This window comes from Wolffia australiana, chromosome 9 (assembly GCF_029677425.1).
Source record: "Wolffia australiana isolate 7733 chromosome 9, ASM2967742v1".
In the NCBI taxonomy this organism is placed as follows: domain Eukaryota; kingdom Viridiplantae; phylum Streptophyta; class Magnoliopsida; order Alismatales; family Araceae; genus Wolffia; species Wolffia australiana.
In genome coordinates this window covers 18,100,527-18,118,410 of record NC_135843.1, presented here as the reverse complement: position 1 = coordinate 18,118,410, position 17,884 = coordinate 18,100,527, and the positions used below count along the sequence as shown (strand labels likewise).

General features: G+C 39.4%; 2 protein-coding genes across 5 annotated transcripts; both read left to right on the top strand.

Moving 5' to 3' along the window:
- The first annotated feature begins 4,062 nt into the window (after nt 1-4,062).
- On the top strand, nt 4,063-10,133 carry LOC144707959 (Transducin/WD40 repeat-like superfamily protein). 3 transcript variants are annotated; one of them, XM_078581245.1, is made up of 14 exons: nt 4,063-4,440; nt 4,542-4,600; nt 4,677-4,757; nt 4,925-4,998; nt 5,389-5,471; nt 6,647-6,750; nt 6,829-6,971; nt 7,063-7,110; nt 7,422-7,501; nt 7,989-8,041; nt 8,375-8,459; nt 8,681-8,747; nt 8,829-8,939; nt 9,938-10,133. In XM_078581245.1, the coding sequence occupies exons 1-14, from the start codon at nt 4,118-4,120 to the stop codon at nt 10,100-10,102; spliced, it is 1,476 nt and encodes a 491-aa protein (XP_078437371.1). In that variant the 5' UTR covers nt 4,063-4,117; the 3' UTR covers nt 10,103-10,133. The 3 variants fall into 3 exon arrangements, 2 of the variants coding, with proteins under 2 accessions (XP_078437371.1, XP_078437372.1); XM_078581246.1 differs by lacking the exon at nt 7,422-7,501; XR_013582604.1 differs by lacking the exons at nt 8,829-8,939; nt 9,938-10,133 and having other exon boundaries at nt 7,422-7,527; nt 8,681-8,743.
- Nucleotides 10,134-13,802: 3,669 nt separating this feature from the next.
- On the top strand, nt 13,803-17,733 carry LOC144707863 (uncharacterized). Of its 2 annotated transcripts, none has more exons than XM_078581114.1 (9): nt 13,803-13,962; nt 14,320-15,053; nt 15,364-15,552; nt 15,623-15,731; nt 15,813-15,871; nt 15,953-16,079; nt 16,723-16,769; nt 16,847-16,962; nt 17,404-17,733. In XM_078581114.1, the coding sequence occupies exons 1-9, from the start codon at nt 13,830-13,832 to the stop codon at nt 17,474-17,476; spliced, it is 1,587 nt and encodes a 528-aa protein (XP_078437240.1). In that variant the 5' UTR covers nt 13,803-13,829; the 3' UTR covers nt 17,477-17,733. The 2 variants fall into 2 exon arrangements, with proteins under 2 accessions (XP_078437240.1, XP_078437239.1); XM_078581113.1 differs by having other exon boundaries at nt 16,847-17,024.
- Nucleotides 17,734-17,884: the final 151 nt, after the last annotated feature.

Here is a 17,884-nt window from a genome sequence, read left to right as displayed (position 1 = left end):
AAACATGCTCAAAGACTAGTGATACCCGTATTACGATCTGATTATAATTCACCAAGTTCGATCATGTATTCATGGACTTCATTTTAAGCATCACACGTGCACTATAAATAATATGTTCTATTAATGAACATGGAAAGAGATGTGGAATGTGTGATTGGTTTGCCAGCCACATATATTTCCATCAATCTCCCACATGGACAAGATCCAATCACTCTTAGCGAATAAACCCTTTGATTTTGAGTAATGTTTAAAATACACTGAGCTAATGGCTCCGTCTATGGATCTGATATAATGTCGGTCAATAGAACACTTCCATTACATAGTTTCTTACTAAAGATGATCTTCTTAATCAAGTGAAGTGTCTTAAGAAGTTCTCTAACTTCAGATGAGACCAAGACTATTTCACTTGTGCAATAGCACCATTGGTGTCACACAACAATGGAATAAGGTTCATGATCAAATATAAATCTAGGGTTAGTGATGAACATTTCAATCACTTTTTCTCCATTTCGAAACATCAACTAAAATGATGTACCCAACTCTCGTCGTCAAGTTTTAATTTGACCTACTTGGAAACTTTCCAATAGGTTATATTTCCATACAGTATAAGCATAGCTTCAAATGTAGACTTTCTATCATTTGAATTTCATTGAGAACTTGATTTGATGTAGCCCTTGAGTTTCAATCCATCTTCTCCATGAATTAAAGTATTTCCTTTTGTCTTCTCAAGACATCAAAAACATATCTCATATTGTTTTAGTACTCATAACTATTAGAGCTTAAGCCACTTTAGGCCTCGCACATAGAATGATGTGCGTGGTTAATCTTATTATCATGGCACAATGAACCTCTCTCAGAGTTTTTCATCCCAAAACTCCTTTTGGTGATGACATCTATGTTTATGGAATTTTAGAGTAGTGATAACCTTCTTGACATATCTCTACAGATTCGTATTCTTAATACATAGGTTACTTCTCCAAAATCCCTTCATGGAGAAGATATTTGACAATCATTCTTTTATCTATTATAACATTCTTACATCATTCTCAATAAGTATAATGTACTCTACATAGAGAATATGATAATCATGATTGTATTTGTGCTCCCACTAGTCGTCATGTATACTCACCTGGCTCATTTTTCATTCTCAATGAAGACATGAGATTTGATCACTCTATCAAAGCTCATATTCTAACTTTGGAATGCCTTATTCAATCCATAATTGGATTCATGAAACTTGCACGCTTGGATGTATAATTTTAGGTTCTATCATATACAACTTCATCCATTTCTAGATTCCATAATCATAGTGTATTTCTATGGCGAGAATGATTTTAGTGGACTTTATCATGATAGTTAGTGCGAACCCTTCCTCCATCAACTTTTCCTTTGAACTATTTCAATTTGTCCATCACCATTAATCTTTATCATAAGATCCACTTACTCATAATAGGTACCATACCCTTAAGAGTGTGGAACAAGTTCCAAACTTGGTTGAGGTGTGTGGACCAAATTTCAGAATCCATATGTTCTCGCTCATTTCAAAAGTTAGAATAACCTGTTTATAAGTTAAACATCACCACCTCTTAGATAGAATATTTTGACATAACTTATTATCATAATGTCCAGCATCAAGATCGAGTTATCTTGTCCTTTTTACCAAACATATGAACTTCTTTGGTATACTTTTGATTAAGTTTAAGATTATGTCCTCATAAAAAGAGGTTATGATATTTTTGGATATGGAATTCCTCCCGAGACTACTTTAGCTCCCACTATCTTCTCATAGAAGATATGTGTCTTCCAACAAGACAATCCTTATCCAACAAAACACTTTTATTCCTTAGGACGGTAAAAGTAGTATCCAAATTTTCTAATTTGGATACCCATAAAATACATATCCCATAGTCCTCAACTCCATATTATCTGAGTTAAGCTCATCTTATGGGCTAGACTTCCCATTTGTAAACTTGGGCTTCATTATCTTTACGTAACTCTCATGGATTATAATTCACAGATTTAATGGGTAACAAGTTCAACATTTATGCAACTACAATGAGTGCATGTACCCACGAGTTCACTAGAAGTCTTAAGTTGCTTGTCATGGATTCCACTTTGTCCAAAAAAGTGTGAGTCCACCTTTTAGATGAAAAATTCATCTCATAAGTGAGTGGATGACTAATTTGAGATAGGTAACATTATCATGCATGAACTATGTGAACTTCATACTCAAGTATTATTTTCTTCGATCTCAACGAAAAGTTTGAATACTCCTTCAGGTATGTAGAAACATACATCCCCATGTATCGACTAAAATAAATCATTGACATGTTCTCCACTTTATTAGTTTGGAGACACAAGTATTTTACCCAAAATATATGGTTATCATTTAGCATATGATTCAAAATCAAATGTACTAACTATGGATTCCATGCATCCTAAGTTCTTTACCTTTTGCCGATGCTATGTATGCTCATAAAGATGAGCTTTCTTCACATAGTTCTTGCTCTTGTTAGGAGCAATACTACTTTGAGATAATGGTAAGAATCATCCACTAGAATTATTCCCTTTCTATCAATGCCGAGGCAATCAACTTATTTCTCAAATAAACAGAAATATGTTATTATCAGATGTGATGTTCTGCTTCATGCTAGGAACATGATTATCTTCCAAAGATATCATATCTCCAAAGTGACACTTGAGGTTAACTATCCATATAGTGATCATTGTAACCTTTACGATACTTCCTAGCCTCAACGTCATGATTCCTTTTCCTCAACTTTCTTCCACGTTTTAAGCAATTGAAACATCCCTATGTTTCAACTTGCTCCGAGCTATCTTAACGAGTTACTACACATATTTCCTCTTCTAGTGACCTTTCAGACCATACTGTAAATATTTATTTCTGGTTCTATCCTTGTGTGATTGGGATACCTTAACATGCGTTGTTCCTTTGTCCTTCTCAGGGACATGGAACACCTTCACATTGGTCATATTAAATAAGGTGTCTTGGGATGTTACCTTCTAAAGGTTCACCTTGATATTCTTAAGCAAGTTAAGTTTAAGTCATGAAGGAATAGAATACCGAGATCAACAATAAATTGAACAGAGAACCATTCTCCTAGTCGATATCACTTTCTTGTCATTTCAATCATCTTCAGCATATCCTCATATGCAAAGGATCCCTCGACCATGTGAGCTTTGAATAGACTCTTGGATCACACATCCATAAGTCCTCTTCTACTCTTCAAATAACAATCATATATTGTTACGTGGTCTTAGGTTCTTTGTCTTCATGCTACTTCAATAGCTAACAACTCATTGAAAGTGTATTATTTCTAGAGGCTGCACACTTGAGCAGTTCGACTCGTCTTGCTCCGGGAATCAAGAAATCACGGAGGCGATCCGGACACATGTACTTCTTTCAATAGCTTTATCAATGACGCACGATTCCATTTAAGACGTACGTTGCATGGAATCCTCGTCTTCCTCCAGATCTAGGCCTCTAAAACCCAACAAAGACTATTAGCAGCTGTCAACTAAACTGTCAGATAAGCTGAAATGCAAATGTCTGGACGAGGCTTCATCACAAGAAAGGGTGGGGTGGCTGTGGCGGCATGAATACCTCAGTGGTGGGTGTCCAGAAAGTCTACTGCATAATCACGATCCTAGGTAGCAGACTTGCGAGAAATCAAGATAATTTTTTGATATTTAAATGCTTAAAAAATGCTCAAAACCACGCATCTGATTCCCCTTTAGGCCTACATAAAAATTCAAGAATTCAAATTGCACAAAAATTCAAAAATTCAAACCGAATTGCGCAACCAAAACCACACAACAATTCAAATTTTCAAACCTCACTGCGCAACCATAACCGAGACCGTACACCACACCGAAAAGACCATCCCCACTTTAAGCTGTAGTGCACTTTTATTGCTTCTTGCAGGTTAAAAATATACAAAAATATGCACACTTGTGTACTTTCTACTTTGACTTTGACCTTGACATTATATAATCACTATAAAAAGCTTCTTGCATAGCTTCTCTCTCTCTCTCTCTCTCTCTCTCTCTCTCTCTCTTCTACAGGAGAGAAGTGCTCCTCTCCGAGCTCGCAGCTATGGAGGTGGCGCCGGACGTAGAAGCGGAAGCGGAAGAGTCGTCCATGTCAAGCTCGGAGCAGGGAAGGGAGTCTTCGATCGACGGAGATGGCAAGTCCGAAGCCCTCGCCGCCGACGAAGAACACGACGTCAATCGCCAGCCATTCTCGTGGCCGGAGTTCAGATTCGACCTTCCCCCTCGGAAAATCCACCATTTCCACAAGCAATACCGCGATAAGACGAGGATTTCGGGAAACAACTTCCTCAAAGGAGTGAAATGGTCTCCCGATGGCTCGGCCTTCCTCACCAGCTCCGACGACGACTCCCTCCGCCTCTTCTACCTGTTAGTGTCTCCCTTAATCTGCCGCTTCCCATCTCAATCGGTTGATCTGATTGGAAGCTTGGATTGCTGATCAATTTCGAGGTTTTAATCGATTTTTTCAGCCCCGAGGGCGGTGATGGCGGCGGAGTAGCGCAGGCGGAGGCAGACGTTGACCGGGAAGGTACCACCTTTGCCATTGTTCTTGAATTTAAAGACATTATCATTGAATTTTCGTCATTAATCGGTGTTCTGGGCAGATTCTTTTGAGTCTAATCTCATCGTTTGGGAGGGGGAGTCCGTCTACGACTATTGTTGGTACCCTTTCATGTCTCTTCAAGGTTAGATTCTCTGTTTTGTTTCTGAATCTATGTTTGATCGATCAATTTATGATATCCATTATCAATGCAGTCTCTAGATTGATCAGAAGATCGTTTCGATTGATCTTTGTTATTGGATCATATTGAATGATTGACGGGAGGACCTGAGATTTGAATTTGAATTGCAGACATGAATAGCTGCGTGTTTGCAAGCACTTGTAGAGACCATCCGATTCATCTGTGGGATGCTTTCTCGGGGCAGGTGCAGACTTATTTCAATTGATTCTAGTGGAAGCATGAAGAATTGTTAATGACATTGTTATTGTCAATGTCAATGTCATCAACCCTTGTTGATGGTTGACTTTGATGATGACAGACGAATTCCGGGGCGGCTAACGATGACAATTATGGGCTTTCCTAAACAGTTGATGTTGATAACATTGTCAACAACATTAGATCAAGATTTTTTCAACACCAACTTCAAGAGGATGGCCCAAATAGATGTCAACCAATCAACATTGTGTCAACGCCACCCATGGGCTGTTATCATCGATGTTGACCTTGACAATGTCATGGACAAATCATCAATACGCTGTCTTAGTTTGCCAAACCCTGTGAATAATGTTTATCGTCTGGTTGAATGTATCTGCAGCTAAGGGCCACTTACAGAGCTTATGATGCCATGGATGAGATTACAGCGGCATTGTCTGTTTCCTTCAATACCTTCGGAACCAAGTATGGGTGACCGCGCTGATTCGAGATTATTTTTTATTTATGGTGTTGCCTTAGACGTAAAATTAATTAATATTGGGATCATTTTAACTTCATGAGTTTTCATAGGATGAAGTGAATGCAGTTTTAAAAGCTAATAATCAACTGTATTGGTAGTGTTCAGCATGCCCGACGGCATTGACATGTGATGATGAGTAGATCCTGTCAGGATCTATCACTGCAAACGTAGAAACCAATTGAATTCGCCCTTTCTTCAATTCCTTGATGATCGGTTAAAGGAAATGTTGTTAACCCTCAATGAGGAGGCCAGTCTCAAGAAGGAAATACAGAATTGTAGAAGTAAGTTGAAAATAGAAGAAACTGAAATGGAGAGGATGACTGAATCTGCTCCTCGCTCACTTCCGGTTTGGGAAATATCTCCCAAAGTCCAGCGAGCCTCAGCGGCAATCAAATCTCTGTCAATGACATTTTACGGGGACTTTCCTCCTTTTTATAGATTTTGATTCCTGCTGTTAAAAGTCGTTTGATCTCACATATCCCCCATTGAGTCGCTTTGAAGTCCCTTGTACCTTAGACGTTCTTGTTCTGATGGGACCTGAGAACGTTCCTATCAGATGACGATGTTGGTGTTTCTGGTTGGAATTTTCCAATGACAGGGTCAATGTCAATGGGTGTCACCGTATTTGTCGCCGCCAGCCATCCATACTGAAAGAAAATTTCCGTCCATACAGCATTGTCATCATCAACTAGGCTATACATCTATGTGTTTTCATAGTGCGAATTGAATTCGATTTTAAAGTTAATAATCAACCTTACCAGTAGGATTTTGACTTGTGGCATCCACATTATTGTTGTTGGTTGACAGTTTTCTAATGATCTCATCAACGTCAATGCTTGGCATCAACTCTGCCGTCACCACTCAACCATTTTTTAGGAAAATTTTCATCAATATCATCTTCACTGTCAAGAAGGCGGGTTGATGTTGACAGGGTCAATATTTTTAAACGAAAATTTTACAAAGTTGACAGCTGATGTTTACTGATGGCATCAACGTCATCAGTAACCTCATCTACACCATCATCATTGTCAACCACCCTTAAATTTGTCAATGTCAACGCCACTTAATTTATTTAATTTATTCACCTTGTGGTGCTAGTGAGTCGTACCCTTGTTGGCAGAATATTCGCTGGGTACAATAAGTGCATAAGAATATTTGATGTTCACCGTCCGGGACGTGACTTTGAGCTGCACTCGACTCTGAAAGGCAATGAGGGACTCTCTGGTATGCTTCTCTTCATCTGAATAAATGTTTATCTAGGATTTTTCAAGGATTTTTTATAATTTCCTTTTCCTTATTCAGGAATTGTATCTTCAATCGGATTCTCTCCGTCGCACAATGGCCTACTGGCATTTGGTTCATTTAATCAGACAACTGCAGTGTATGCTGAAGGCAATATGGAACTTCTGTTTGTTCTTCATGGTCAAGAAGGAGGGGTTACACAGGTATGCCTAAACTCGCCCCAGATGCCTTTCTCAGTTAGAAGTTTGAACACTCAAGTTTCATTGACTGACATTTAAATCAATTGAATTCCAGGTTTTGTTTTCCAAAGATGGTAATTATTTGTACACCGGCGGTCGGAAGGTAATTAGAGATTGATGTTACCAGTTGTTTATATTCTGGTCACTTTTTTTGTTTTTTTAATTTTCTTTCATATAGTGCGCAATATTGTTAATGTGCCCTGATGAGGCCCAACAATGGGAACCCTTGTAATTGGCCTTTCTCAGACATTAGCTACCATGGCCCCAGGTGTAACCCATATAATATGGGTTATCTCATGATTATTTCATGTCTTCTTTTGAATTCTTTGTTAATTGTACATTCGCCATGGTCTTTGAAATGTGACTGTGTGATATCTTGGTTGTGTTCTATATCCTTCTGATAGATACCTGCAGGAAATCAGGAAGATCAGAAGTATGAGATGGGAAAGGCAAACAACAGAAGCAAACTACTTCAAAATATCCCACCGTTCCCAGTTAGGTTCACAACGTCTCTCACCGGGTGACAATCCCTCTCCTAGGTTTTCTTCCTCAAATATAATCCCTGCCCTAACTTCAGTTCCCGCCCTCATTAGTTGAGTGGGTGCTCTCGTGTAGCTTCAGCTTTTTACAAGAGTCGTGAAGCCACACAGGTGGCTTTTTAACTCCTCCCGTCTAACTTCTTGGACAGTGAAATTCAGAGGTTTAAACCCGTTGGATTTTTCTATCTTCCATAGAATCCAGAAAATAAATAATGTCATTTTACGAAATAATGTCACTTTTTAAAATAAATAGTATTATCTGTACTTTAATACTTTCCTCATGTTTGGACATCAAACAACCGTTGTACTTGGAAAATTATGTCAGCTTCTTCTTTTGTGTAGCCTTTTCAAATTTTTGGAAGAACATGACTAAATTGTTTACTGTATGTTTCTCCTTTTTCATATCTGGATATTTCTGATTAGAAGGGAATCCTTGGTTCAGGATCCTTATATTCTGTGCTGGGATATTCGAAATACTGCTGGCGTGGTCTACAAGTGAGTTTCGTTAAGCTTTTCCTGGATAAGAATTTCGAATCATTTTTGTAAAATCTCATTGGGAAGGAAGAGAGAGAGGGGAACAATAAAGGTAGGTAAGAAGAGAAGAACGCAGGGCAATGCCAATAAAACCAAAACTCTATTAACAGCTCTTTCAACGATGGAGGATCAGAAAATTATAAGGAAGACCCTACTTGTTACAATTTTTTTGCCTCACCTGCTGAATCTCTGATATTCATGATGGATAGAGAAAGAGTGATCATATCTCTCTCTCTTACTCCCCGCCAAGTTTATGAAATGACTGTCTTCTTTCCCTGTTGAACCGCTATGCAGGTTGTATAGGTCAGCTGAATCCACAAACCAAAGAATATCCTTCGACATCGAGCCTTGTGGAAGACATCTTGGCACTGGTGGCCAGGCATGAAAAATTCTCTTCTTCTTCTTCTCTCTCTCTATCTCCCCCTATCTATCTTTTTCTCTTTCACTCTCTCAATTTGTATCTCTCTCTCTCTCTCTAGATATATCTTCATCTTTCTCTCTTTCTCTCAATCTCTTTCTATATCTCTCTCTCTCCCTATCTCTGCCTTGATCTATCTTTTTTCTCTCTCTCTTTGTATCAAATTTTTATTATGCCAACAGGATGGTTTGGTTCACATTTACGACCTCCAAACTGGGCAATGGGTATCTGGGTTTCAAGCTGCGCATGGTAATTTGCCGTAATTTCAACAGCTCTCTCTCCGTTGACTTTTTAATCCTGATTTCTTACTGTGCCATCTCCTCCTCTCAGACACGGTCAACGGGTTCTCCTTCCACCCGTCTCTTCCTCTGGCGGCTTGCACGTCTGGGCAGCGCAGATTCAACTCCCCAGAAGATCCTGAGGAGATTATCAATCTCAGAGGTGATTATTGTCCAATCTTTTTTGCATTTTCAATCGTAACATTGACACCGTAGACTTGTATAATTTGACTTGAAAATTTTCCTCATTTGACTTGTCTAATTCGAATTATAAATTTTGTTCGGTTGACTTCCAAATTTATCCGCTGTCTCTCGTAAGTTGTCTTTTAAATTTTGTCGCGTTGGCTTTTGTGGCTTGACTTTCAAATTTTGTGGCGCTGACTTGTGTAGTAAAATTTTCTCCCTTGACTTCTGTATTTTTTCTTGGAAAGTGGAGTCCATCGAGTTGTATATTTTAACTCCTAAATTCTTCTACGTTGGCTTATAAATTTTGCCTCGTTGACTTGTGTAATTTGGCTGATGTTAGGCCGTTGACTTGTCCGAGTTTTCTTCATTTACTTGTGTAATTTGCCCGGTAAATTTCCCTTGGTTGTCTTCTCCAAGTTGACTGGCTAATTCCCTCCATTGACTTTGTAATTTGACTGTTAAATTTTGATCCGTTGGCTTTTGTAACTGGGCAGTATAATTTTGATCTGTTGACTTTTGGATTTTGACTTATAAAATTCTTACCGTTGACTTTTGCATTATTATGTATAAATCTTGGTTAGTTGACTTGTGCAATTTGACAGGAAAATCTTAATCCTTTGATTTGTGTAATTTGGCTGGAAAACATTAATCTTTCGACTTATTGAAGTTCCCTCCGTTGACTTTTTTTACTTTGGCTGGTAAACCTACATCAGTTGACTGGCAAATTTCCCCCTGTTTTTATTTAATATGACTTGCAATTTTTCATCCGTTGGCTTATGTAGCTGGACTCATAAAATTATACTTCGTTGATTTTTCCGTATTTTCAGTTGTAAATTATGTAACGTTGACTTATGCAATGTTATATTTTTTCTCCATTGAGTGGTGTATTTTCACTTGTAAATTTTGGTGCATGGACTTTGTTATTTTGACATAAAATAGGCTGATGCTTTGGAAACTCTTCTTTAATTGGCGCAGGGGATGAAAACTGTTCGACCGTCTGGCAGTTCTCGAGATCTCCCGACGTCGACAACCAGCATAGCCTCTCATGATACATATCTAAGGTCTAATCATTATAACCAAAATAGTCTCCAATTCCCTTTAAAATATATTTATTTGGAAATCAATCCACACTGGTTATAATGATTTGAAAGGGATTGATTTATTTGGCCAATCCAGTTTTGTAGGCATCTTGACATCAATTTGATCTGACTTTCAATTGGTCAATTTATCCATGTAAACTTAGTTCACATAGTCAATTCTAAAATTGAAGGTGCTCATTGACCAAGCTGACCAGCTTAGCATCACAAAATACTTGCACATAATCTAACCATTATAACCAAAATAATATTTTACTGTCTGCATAGAAGTTGCTTTGGCGTTAGAGTTTGGTACAGTGAAAGTTCAGTCTAGATTTTACCTAAATTTGACTAGATCATCTATTTTTAACAATTTATTTAAATTTGGGAAAGTGAAAGAGAATTTGAAAAAAATGACAGCTTATGATCTTATTGAGCGGGGCATTGATATGATATCAATGTATGATATAAATTCTTTAACCACGATTCAAAAATGCAATGAGGGTAAAAAGACTGACCTGCACAAGTTTTAACTAGTTATTCTTCGTGAAGAAGTTAATTGAAAATTGATTTAGTGAAGTTAAATACTTAAGTGAAATAAATTTGAAAATAATGTAATTTAATATTGGTAGGTGATAAACCACATTGACTGAGGCATGAATGTGTATTGGATGATGAAAAAAAAGATGAAATGCAAAACCTGTGATGAAAACGTGCAACACTATTTCTCTCGTTGGTGAATCATTATTGAATGTTTGAACATATTTTTTCATAGATGATTTAAGCTGACATTTTCATAATTGAGCATTGATATACCAAAATTATGTTTAAATAAGTCGTTTTCAGGCTCTGATTTATGCTACAAAAAAATTAAAAAAATTCTTTCCTCGAATAGGATAAGGATCGAATTCACAAGGAGCATATTATGAGAGAGTAAATTGCAATTCAAATATATTTTAAATTAATTATTTTATGTGATTTTATATCTTTTTGGATTTTAAAATATTTTTAAAGATAGGAATCAATGAAATGAAGGGAAACTAGTCAAAACTATTTTAAATAAATGAAATAAATATCTAATTTGTTTAAGATAAGTTCTAAGAATTTAGCTTGATTTTAAAGAAATTTTGCAATTTTTTATTGCAAGAAGTAAATTTTAAGTTTAAAGGGAACCTTTGGCTTCCCTTCCCCACGGCAAAATTTGCAGGTGGGTGCGTTGGCTGGCGTGCAATTTGCAGGCAGAAAAATTGGGTAGCAAGGGATAGTGGATAAAAAATGCCGTTACTTTTGCAAGAGGAGGATTTTTTAGTGCAGTTTGATGCGTTGGAAATCTTGAAGTCAAGGCTATCCGTTGTGATATTTATGTAGAGAAAATGATGAGAAAATTAAAATCTGACATTCAAGAGATGACACAAACCTTGCTGTCATTTCCCCCAAGGGCCAAGTGATGTTTTTCTCCAAGAATCTTGATCACCCTTGAACTCTCTCTCACACACTCTTGTAGGAAAATAATGAATCAAAGAAATATGTTGCACTAAGTTTCCAACATCAAGTTGGGAGCAGAAACCCAAAATGAGATACAAAGCGAGGGGAGAAGAGATTAAATAAAATTGATCTAACTCTCCCATCTATTGAATTTAATTCCAAGGTTTTAGAGCACTAGGATTAATTGATTCCTGGCCTGGATCCACATTCCCTCCTTCCCAGATTTAAAAATTGGGCTTTCAAATTTAAATTGTGGATTGATTTCACAACTCTTCCCTTTAGTTGGCCAGTTTTTAAAGAGGGTTGAATGGGCTTCTAGTGTAGGCTTCTTGTGTGTCTGGCCTCTTCTTATTATCTGGGAGATGGCTTGAGTTTTCCTTTCCTCCTATTTGTATATTAAATTCCCCATTTTGTTTACCTAAGTCTTGTATTTGAAATAAAACTCCAAGAAAATGTGAGGTTAGTCTAATAAATAAATAAAATTCATAAAAATAAATAAAATTCATAAGGAAAATAAATCATAAATTTCTCAATTTATCCTTAAATGGTGAATAAGAGTAAAAATATTTATACAATCATAATTTTATTGATGTAATTTGATGTTATCAAGCATTAAAATTGTAGTTAAAATATGTCATTTCTTAGAAAAATAACAGTAATGCCACTGATATGTTTAATGATGAGAATTGAAATAAAAAAGAATTCCAAAATGTTATGTAGTTTCCCTAATGAAAATCAATCCACATTATTTAAACTTCAAACCAAATAGCAACAAAATAAAAAGGTACAAAGCGATGTAAAAATTATGGATGAGAAGCATTTTCTCACACTACTTGTCATTGTAAGAAACCTCCTTGTCGCCACCCCCACATTGCAAAGTCATGCATTTTTGGCACATAACATAGACTGCATAAGGAAAATAACTGATAATGGATAGCTCATTACATCAACTCATTGAATAGTTGAAGTATACATTTTATAGAAATAATGATAGGCATGAGAAATGTATCAAATGTTTACAGAAGTAATTGCACTTCTATTTACACAATTAATTTTAGAAAATTATTGATTGCTCATGTACTCAGCTCCTCCAGCTCTAGTCAGAAAAAATGGCTTAGCTGGTCAGGGAGACGAAGAAGAGCAAAAGATAAGTGTGAGAGAAGGTGAGAAAGAGAGAGGGAAACTTGTGTCAGACCCACAGATTGGGAGAAGAGACTGGCCGTAGTTTCTAAACCAAGACCTAAATTAAAGGACCCAATCACCCAAATTGTTACATAGGATGAAAAACTATTCATTTGCTAATATGCCCTTATGTGATGGATGGTGATGCTGTTCGGACAATGTGACTAAGACAGGATACGGCAGTGCGTGACATGTAAGGTTTGACGGTACCAGTCCAGTCTGGGTTTTTAGCAAAGACCTAAACCTTAACTAAAGTTCTGTCCAGTTCCGGTATGTTCTTGATTGGTCCTAGTCCAGTCCGGACTGGTCCCAGTCTGGTCAGGTTGACTAGTCAATGTCAAAACGAAAGTAGAAAGTTCATGTTGATGGTTATGCTGAATATCAACATAAGCAACTTTAGAGCCGTTGTCAATGAGTATCCTTTCACCTCCAATAACTATTGGAGTGAATAGAGAAAGAAGAATGTTTGATAGAGGAAGAGATTTTGATGGGTTCTTGCAGCCCACCTTTGAAGAGTAACGCTTCTTCATAAAGTGGGTGATGCAGATGATCAAATATATTGCAGCTATAATGAGCTCAATAGAAACCATCCGGAGAGTTGGATTTAATGTTAGTTACAAAAAAATTAAATAAATATTTAATAATTTACTTCTAGTTTGGGTTTGACTCTTGGACCTAAACCTGCCAGACCGACCGGTCCACCCTCAAATGGAGGACTTATGGTCCCGGTTTGGTCCATTCTGACCGGTCCTTGGTCCTAAATTTCCAGCCCTAGAAACGTGTGACATAACGAGACAACTTTTCTTAAATTCCAGGGACACGAGACATGACAGGAGACGTGACAAACTACCCATGACAGCCCTTCCCATCACCAGTCGTCATCTGTCCCCTCCCGTCCCATCCGTCCTGTTCGGGACGTGCCGCTCCCTTCATCCGAGTTGCTCACTGAACAAACCGTTTCTAACCATTTCATACATATTTATCTAAAAAACATAGAAATTTTTTTGAACTGGCTTAGTGGGCCCCCATTGAATTTCAGTAGCCCAAATCAATTGTTGCTATTTTTTACTTAAGAAAAAAATAGTAATTTTTTTACTTAAATCAAATCCTCGAGCTTTCCAGTCATGGCGATGGCGGCAGCGACACGACGCCGATCGCCGGCCGTCGGTACAGAAGACGAGCACCCGGCAAAGAGAATGAGGCCGCTCGAGCGATCATACCCCATCGTCTCTCTGAATCCCGCGGACTGCGATCTGGGTTCTCATCGATTCCTCCTTTTTCTCCTTGCCCTAGTCTTGCTCTTTATTTCGATTCTGGAGTAAGATTTATACATTCGTCCATGCTTTTCGATTCTTGGGATTTTCTTAATCTTCTCGTTCTTGTTCAAAAAATTGGTGAAAAATCCTGCTTGTTGATGTTGTTTCCATTAATTTTCCGTCAATTATCAAGTTACCATCATCAACTATCCGTCCTGACTTCGGAACAAGAAACATAATGAATGGTTGGGGTCTTCAGGCGGAAATGGGACGAAATTTCAATACTGTGATGGATGATTGAATGAATTGCTGTCCTGTTCCTCAACGTGATCATCGTTTTGCTTGCATCAATCTGCAGATTTCAATGTCCATGGCGATGGACTGTGGGGTAGTTCTCTACATGAAGAAGGATTTGCCTACTGCTGGTCCGGCGCTCGCGCCACGGTGGGCATCACCGGAGGAAAATACTGCTTTGGCTGCAGAATTCTATCTCAACAGGATGTTAGAATGGAAGACACGCCTTCCGATCAGCAGCATCTGTGTCGAATTGGAGTCTCCAGCAGGGAAGACGAAGTGGGAAGCTTGGGAGAGACCGTCGGAAGCGGCGGATTCGGCGGCACGGGGAAGTTCTCCACAGCAGGGAGGTTTACTGATTATGGGGGGAAATTCAGCATTGGTGATACTGTCGTCTGCGCCGTCGATCTCGAGAATTCGGCTTCCGCCACCGTCGGATTCTATCTCAATGGGCTGTGGCTGGGGGAAGCTTGGAGATTCGATGCGAGGGAGCTTCTTCTTCGGAGATCGGCGCTCTTCCCGCATGTTTTGCTGAAGAATGTTGTGGTGGAGATGCAGTTCTGTGAAGGAGATGGCCTGATTATCGAAGGCGGAGGATTCAAGCCGTGGAGCTCGGCGTTGGGAGATGGGAATGCGGTTGTTGGACCCTCGTTTGCCGTCGTCAGGAATTGCGAGGTGGTGATGATGGTTGGTCTTCCTGGCTCAGGGAAGAGCACCTGGGCAGAGAAGTGGAAGGCTGATCACCCTGAGAAGAGATACATCCTCCTTGGCACCAACCTGGCTCTTGATCAGATGAAGGTTGTAGCCCTTTTCTTATTCTGCCTCTATTCCTTCTTTTTTTCAAAAATCATCCTCATCAGCTTCTTCTTCCCATTTCATCCTCAAATTCTTCTTCATTTTTCTTCTTAATCATCATCATAATCATCATTGTTATTATCATCATCTTCTTCTTCATTGTATTCTTTTTCCTCATCATCATTATTTTCTTCTTCTTCAGTGTATTCTTTTTCCTCATCATCTTCGTCTTATTCTTCATAATCTGAGCCTTCATCTCCATCATCATCATCATCATCTTTGTTTCTTGGTTCTGATCCATGCTCCATTGTAGGTGCCGGGGCTGCTGCGGAAGAGGAACTATGGAGAGCGATTTGAGAAGCTGATGGAAATGGCGACGGGGATCTTCAATACCCTGCTATCAAGGGCTGCGAGAACCCCACGAAACTACATCATTGACCAGACCAATGTCTACAAGAGCGCGCGAAAACGGAAGCTCCGCCCCTTTGCCGATTTCCGCAAGGTGTGAATAATACAAGAAAAAGCTCACTACTCTTGCATCATCCTTCATCTTCATTTTCCTTGCCCTGCAGGTTGCCGTCGTCATCTTCCCCACCTTCGCAGAACTTAAGTCCAGGTCGGACCGGCGGGCTAGAGAGATGGGAAAGGAGGTCCCTGCAGAAGCAGTCAATGAAATGATTGGTACTCTCTAGACCCACCTCCGCAACCCTAAACCCTGAACCTGGAAGATCTTATCCCTAATATTTTCAATTTGTTCCCCAGCCAACTTTGTCTTGCCTGTTAGCAGGGACATGCCTCATGCGGATGAACCCTTCGATCAGGTTTTCCTTGCCTGTGTTTTTCTAATTTCTTTGAGATAATGAAGGCTGCTTCAACTCCATAACAACTGTCTCCCTCTCCAGATCATTTTCACAGAGCTGGATCGGAGGGAATCGGCGAGGTCTCTGGAAGAAATGAAGCGAGCTGTTGGATCCTCTGTGACTTGTAGTGAGAGAAGTAGACTCTCCTCTGGCCCGGCCACTCCGCCAGGTTTTCACCAACTCTGAATTACTAGTGCCAATATCTCTCCTGCTCAATGCCTGAGAACAATAGGAAAATGAATCAAATTCTCTTCTCATCAGTAAACTGATTGTTCTTAATGATGATGATGATGACTAAAAGTGCAATAAGATGATGTGCACCCCTTCTGCGTTGGTAATATTGTTTTGTACGATGGCTATCATCGTCATCATCAGCTCCATCATCTGTAACTTGACTGAAGATGACAATATTGCCATCGTCATTGTCATCCTGGCTGCAGATGAATGACGATGATGATTTCATCATTATCTCTCGTTATCTAAGTTAACTTATCAGAGGTAGGGTCATAAGAGGCATTGGAAAAAAAATCATTGTCTTCATCATTATCCTACATGCAGAGGGGTCTGATGATGACTCATTGTCGTATCATCATCATCAGTGAACATGAATCAGTAAGATGATATTTCTTACTGCTAATGATGATGATGATGATGCCTCAAACAACAGGAAGACGATGACCATCCTCTTATCATCAGTAAGATGATTTATTAAAGACAATTCAGTAGGATGATATTTATTAATTATGATGACAGAAATGATGATGAAAATGTGCTTAATATCATTGTTGATATCATCCAATCCATCTGCGCAGTTCCTGGAGCACATCTGAGCCATCTTCATCCCCACACTCCTTTCCAGGTCTGCAGAATCCCTCGAAATAGCTTTGTCTCCCTCTTAGACTGATCTTTCATGGAAATTCTCCTGATTGGCTGCAGATGAGAGGCCCAACCGTTTGTATGGGGAACCAGTTTAGCAGTCCAGAGTTCATTCCGCGAGCTCTCATTGACCATGCAAGCCCCCCGGGTCAACGCTACGTCGATTCATTTCGAGGGTACTTGCCGCTGACCAGAGATCCTCTGTTCTTCCAGAGAGACGCCTTTCCCTCTTCCCAAGGTAGCGATTCATCAGCTAGAGAGATAGATAAGCAGATATGTATCTATATGTATAGTTAAGGCTTGTGGACAAATGACGCTCCGTCATCAGTCATCTGTCCTGACCTCAGAGTGGAAACCGAACAGAATCCTTTGTGTGTACTGTCCCATTCCGTCACTTGGTGGTTATTTACTCCAGGTTTACAACCGCCCTCCATCTGTTCGATCATTTGTTCTGTCCATTCCTCCCGACGGAAACAACACGAAACTGCAGACTGTGTGATGGATGACTGGCTGAAATGCCGTTCCGCTTGTCTTATTCCGTCATTAGTCATCTGTCCTGGAGTCTCCTATGCACTCAGATAAATGCCGAACCATCTGATTTACGGTTATTTTTCCAGATGGGAGGCCATCTCCTCGGTGGAGTTTCTCGCGTCCAGGTGGCTGGGACGACAGCGGCCACAGCTGGGATGACGGCAGGCGAAGCTGGGATATCGGCAGGCATAGCTGGGATGACGACGCACGTAGCTGGCATGATGGCCGCTATCCTCGTCGAGGGTCTTGGGACCGTTGACCTGCCTACTTGTTGACTGGTAGTTTTGTCTTGTCAAACTCCTCCTCACATCTCTCTCTAACCAAGTCCCAATCTACATGTACATGTTATGCAACTGTGTATAAAGTCTATCTATCAATTTTCTCACTGATTTAGAATAAATTGAAATATGGTTACACCACCAATTGCAAGACTGAGAGAGAGAGAGAGAGAGTAAGGAATTGGCTGTTGTGGTCTACCCGTTGACCGTTGACACTGACAGCCTATGACAACGATGACGGTCTATGCCAATTATAATGTTGACGGATGCTCAATCGTGTGGAATGCGT

Bases quoted from the DNA above. Each gene is read 5' to 3' on its own strand.
- LOC144707863 (XM_078581113.1), top strand. From the start codon at position 13,830: ATGGCGATGGCGGCAGCGACACGACGCCGATCGCCGGCCGTCGGTACA. The intron at 16,770-16,846 runs GTCTGCAGAATC...GATTGGCTGCAG, and splicing joins ATCCCCACACTCCTTTCCAG to ATGAGAGGCCCAACCGTTTG. The intron at 17,025-17,403 runs GTAGCGATTCAT...TTATTTTTCCAG, and splicing joins CGCCTTTCCCTCTTCCCAAG to ATGGGAGGCCATCTCCTCGG.
- LOC144707959 (XM_078581245.1), top strand. From the start codon at position 4,118: ATGGAGGTGGCGCCGGACGTAGAAGCGGAAGCGGAAGAGTCGTCCATG. The intron at 8,042-8,374 runs GTGAGTTTCGTT...ACCGCTATGCAG, and splicing joins ACTGCTGGCGTGGTCTACAA to GTTGTATAGGTCAGCTGAAT. The intron at 8,940-9,937 runs GTGATTATTGTC...TAATTGGCGCAG, and splicing joins GGAGATTATCAATCTCAGAG to GGGATGAAAACTGTTCGACC.